At 55.4% G+C, this 3,573-nt stretch overlaps 1 protein-coding gene across 1 annotated transcript; it reads right to left on the reverse strand.

The window, feature by feature from the left end:
* Window positions 1–663: 663 nt before the first annotated feature.
* On the reverse strand, window positions 664–3,131 carry SOX11 (SRY-box transcription factor 11; the record flags this gene model as incomplete). Its single annotated transcript, XM_084203300.1, has 1 exon — window positions 664–3,131. The coding sequence occupies one exon, from the start codon at window positions 3,129–3,131 to the stop codon at window positions 1,920–1,922; it is 1,212 nt and encodes a 403-aa protein (XP_084059426.1). The 3' UTR covers window positions 664–1,919.
* Window positions 3,132–3,573: the final 442 nt, after the last annotated feature.

Here is a 3,573-nt window from a genome sequence, read left to right on the forward strand (position 1 = left end):
CGCAGCATCTGCACCTCGAGTCTGGCCCAGGTCACTCATCACAAACCGGAGAGGGGGAGGAAAAAGCCCAGCGGGGAGAGGCCGGGAGCATGCAGAGGAGGGAGAGTGGCCCTCCCGGCAGCGCTGAGAGCGGGCAGCCGGCCCCGCCGCGCCCCCCGCCCGGAGCGGAGCCCCCGCCCGCAGAGCGGCTGCGGGGCCGCCCCGGGAGCGGGGCTCGCTCCCCGCCGGCGGGCGGGGAGAAGGCGGCGGAGCCGAAAATGCCCGGGGCGAGCCAGCCTGCCTGGAACGGCCCCAGGTAAGCAGCAAGCAAACCCCGGCCCCGCGGAGCAAAGCCGGTGGGAAAAAGGCGACGAGAGGAGGAAAAAAAAAAAAAAAAAAAAAGGAAAAGAAGCAGTCCTGACTCTCCTCCCCCCCTAGCTCTGATCGTGCACTACATCCTGCAGCTACCGCTCCTCCACGGGCCAGGGCGACAACACGGCATCTCCAGCGTTACTGCTACAGACACTAATTGCGATACGAGTTTCTATCAGTTCCAGCTGATTTATTAAAATTGTAAAGATACAGACTTTCAGCATTAAAAAAAAAAAAAAACAGGCTATGATGTTGACAGTGCACAAGTCTGCTTTTGCCATCATTTTGCTACAAAATATGCAGATGGTCTGTACTTTAGATTATATTGCACAACATGAGAAACTTTTTAAACTATGTGCCTTTTTTCTTTTTTTTTTTTTTTGCTAAAATCGAGAATCCAGTTTCATACCTTCCATCTGGGGCCCCATCCACATATCACAGCGTATGAGATACATAAAATCCTACTATAGTACAGTACATATACAATCTTTTAAACTAAGATAACAGCTCTGAGGTCTATATCACCATTTTCAATAAATCTTTACCTACAAATATTGAACAAATCTGAACTATAGCTGTACAAAAAAAGTGTTTGTTTCTTTTTTTTTTTTAAACCACAAGGCCTTTAGATGCAAGGATTATTTTTTAAAATTTTAATCCTTTTAAAACCAGGACGTAACGTACCAACAAACTTGCATGCTAAAAACAGAGAAAAACAAAGAAAATAAAAGGGAAGAAGTGCCTGAAAAGTCTTACTGAAAAAACACAGCAAGAATGTTCCCTTTTCACTGTACAAAAATACGCCTGAAAATATATTAATTTTTAAAAAAGACTGAGGTCTGTTATGTATCAAAAATGTTTCAATACCTTTTTGTACTGAGGTCTAGGCTGTCTGGTATTCAATCAAGGAGGTATAAGGGAACAAGTTACAAAAAAAAAAAAGTTGGCAAGTAGAAATCACATTTGTAAAACCATAAACAATTTGATCTGAAAAGTAAACTCTGATCTTAAGTCAGTTCAGTTATTTGTAAGCGTTTGTACAGTCTGCATTTTTTCAAGCTCCCTGCAGCTTTGTTAAGAATCGGATGCATAGAAGACATCAGTTTTCTCCCTCCAAAAAAAGTTGCAATGGTCCCTTTCGGAAAAAAAAAAATAAAAAATCATAACAGTTCGTTAAGATCTCTCACGGGAAAAAAAAAAATAAAAATCCACAAACCCCCTTGAGTAACAGTTGTGCTGCCAAAAGACTTCTTTGCAGACCATCTTCCAGACTTCAATCAGAGACCGACAAGCTTCAAACAGCGCCTTCTGTATCATTTTTCCCCCAGTCCCATTTGCCTTTGCTGTTGTTGTTGTGATCACCAAACATCATAAAAATTAAGAAAAAAAAAAACACAAAAAAAAATTAAAAAAAAAATCACAACTCCCGGGCTCGGAACTAACTTCGAGATTTTTTTAAAAGAAAACAAGACTTATTTTTTTAATCATTATCATGATCATCATCATCGCTGGCGACGCGCCGCTCCAGCTCCGCCGCTCTCGCCGTCCGCCCTGGCCGCCGCCCCCGCTCAGTACGTGAACACCAGGTCGGAGAAGTTCGCTTCCAGCCAGTCGCCCGCGATCATCTCACTCAGCTCCGGGGTACAGTAGTCGGGGAATTCGAAGTGGGAGCCAAGGCTGCCCTCGCTGAAGGAGTCCAGGTCCTTGTCCACCAGCGAGAGAGAGAGGTTGCCGCCGGCGGCGCCCGCCCCCAGCTCGGCGGCGGCGTGGCCGTGCTGGGAGAAGTTGAGGCTGAGGTCGAAGAGCAGGTCGTCCGCCTCCTCGCTGCCGGCCGACGAGGTGGAGATGGACCGCGAGGAGGCCGGGGAGAGGCCGGGCGGCTGCTGCGGCGGCGGCGGGCCCTGCTTGGTGATGTTCTTGAAGCTGTAGTAGAGTCTGCTGCCGCCGCCCGCCGCCGCGGCGCCGCCCCGCACCTCCTCGTACAGGCTGGCCCCCTCGGTGGACTCCGCCGAGGAGCTCAAGGTGGGGCTGGCCGGCACTTTGGCCACGTTGTACCGCCGCAGCTGCTGCGGCCCCGGCTCCTCATCCTCGTCCTCCTCCTCCGCCTCCTGCTTGATCCGCAGCTGCAGCTCGTCCTCGTCCTCCTCCTCATCCTCCTCCTCGTCCATGAAGACGCACTTGACCGTCTTACTGCTCACTTTCAGGGTGCCGAAGACGTACTCGTCTCCCGCGTAGTCCCCGTGGTGGGCGGTTTTGGCTCCCGGCTTGGGGGGCGAGGAGCCGGAGGAGGCTTTCAGCTTGCTGCACTTCTTGCTGGAGCTCTTGGCGCTCTTGCTGCCGCCGCTGCTGGCGGGCGCGTTTTTCTCGGGACTTTGGCTGGCGTTGGGCTTGGCCGACGGGTCCATTTTGGGCTTTTTCCTGGGACGGTACTTGTAGTCGGGGTAATCAGCCATGTGCTTGAGCCGCAGCCTCTCCGCCTCCCGGATGAAAGGGATCTTCTCGCTGTCCTTCAGCATTTTCCACCGCTTGCCCAGGCGCTTGGAGATCTCCGCGTTGTGCATGTCCGGGGACTGCTCCATGATTTTTCTCCGCTCGATCTTAGACCACACCATGAACGCGTTCATCGGTCTCTTTATGTGCCCCGACGCCGTTTTGCACCAGTCCGGGTCGCTCTCGTCTAAAGCGACGGGGCTGCAAGCCATGAACTCGCCCTCTTCGGTGTCCATCGCTTCCCGGGGCAGGTTGCTCTCCGCCTCCGTACTCTCCGCCTGCTGCACCATGGTGGGCTCTCGCCGAGGCACCGCTCCCCTCCGAGCCAACAAAGCCGCTCCGCCGCCGCCGCCCCCTCCCACCGCCGCACCTTGCCCCTGCTGCGAGCTCCGGTGTGCGCGGCGCAGCGAGGCGGGGCCGGGCGGGCGCTGTGGCTGTGCCGCCCGCACCGCAGCGCCGGCGGTGGGGCCGGGCCGGGCCGGGTCGGGCGCGGCTGGGCTGGTGCGCTGGGCGCGCGCTGTGCCCGTCCCCGGCCTCGCGCCGCCGCCCGCCCTGCGCGCGCTGCCCGTTCTGCGAAACTCCCGGCTCCGCGCCTCGCGCGTTATCAGCGCCTGATATGGGTGACATCACTGCCGCCGCCGGCCAATGGCGCCGCTCGGCACCGCCCGCCGCCACGCCCCCCTCGCCGGGCGCTGACACACCCCCGCGCGGGGAGGAGGCGCCGCCGCCGGC

This window comes from Fringilla coelebs, assembly GCF_963513975.1.
Source record: "Fringilla coelebs genome assembly, chromosome: 3".
Taxonomy (NCBI): Eukaryota; Metazoa; Chordata; class Aves; order Passeriformes; family Fringillidae; genus Fringilla; species Fringilla coelebs.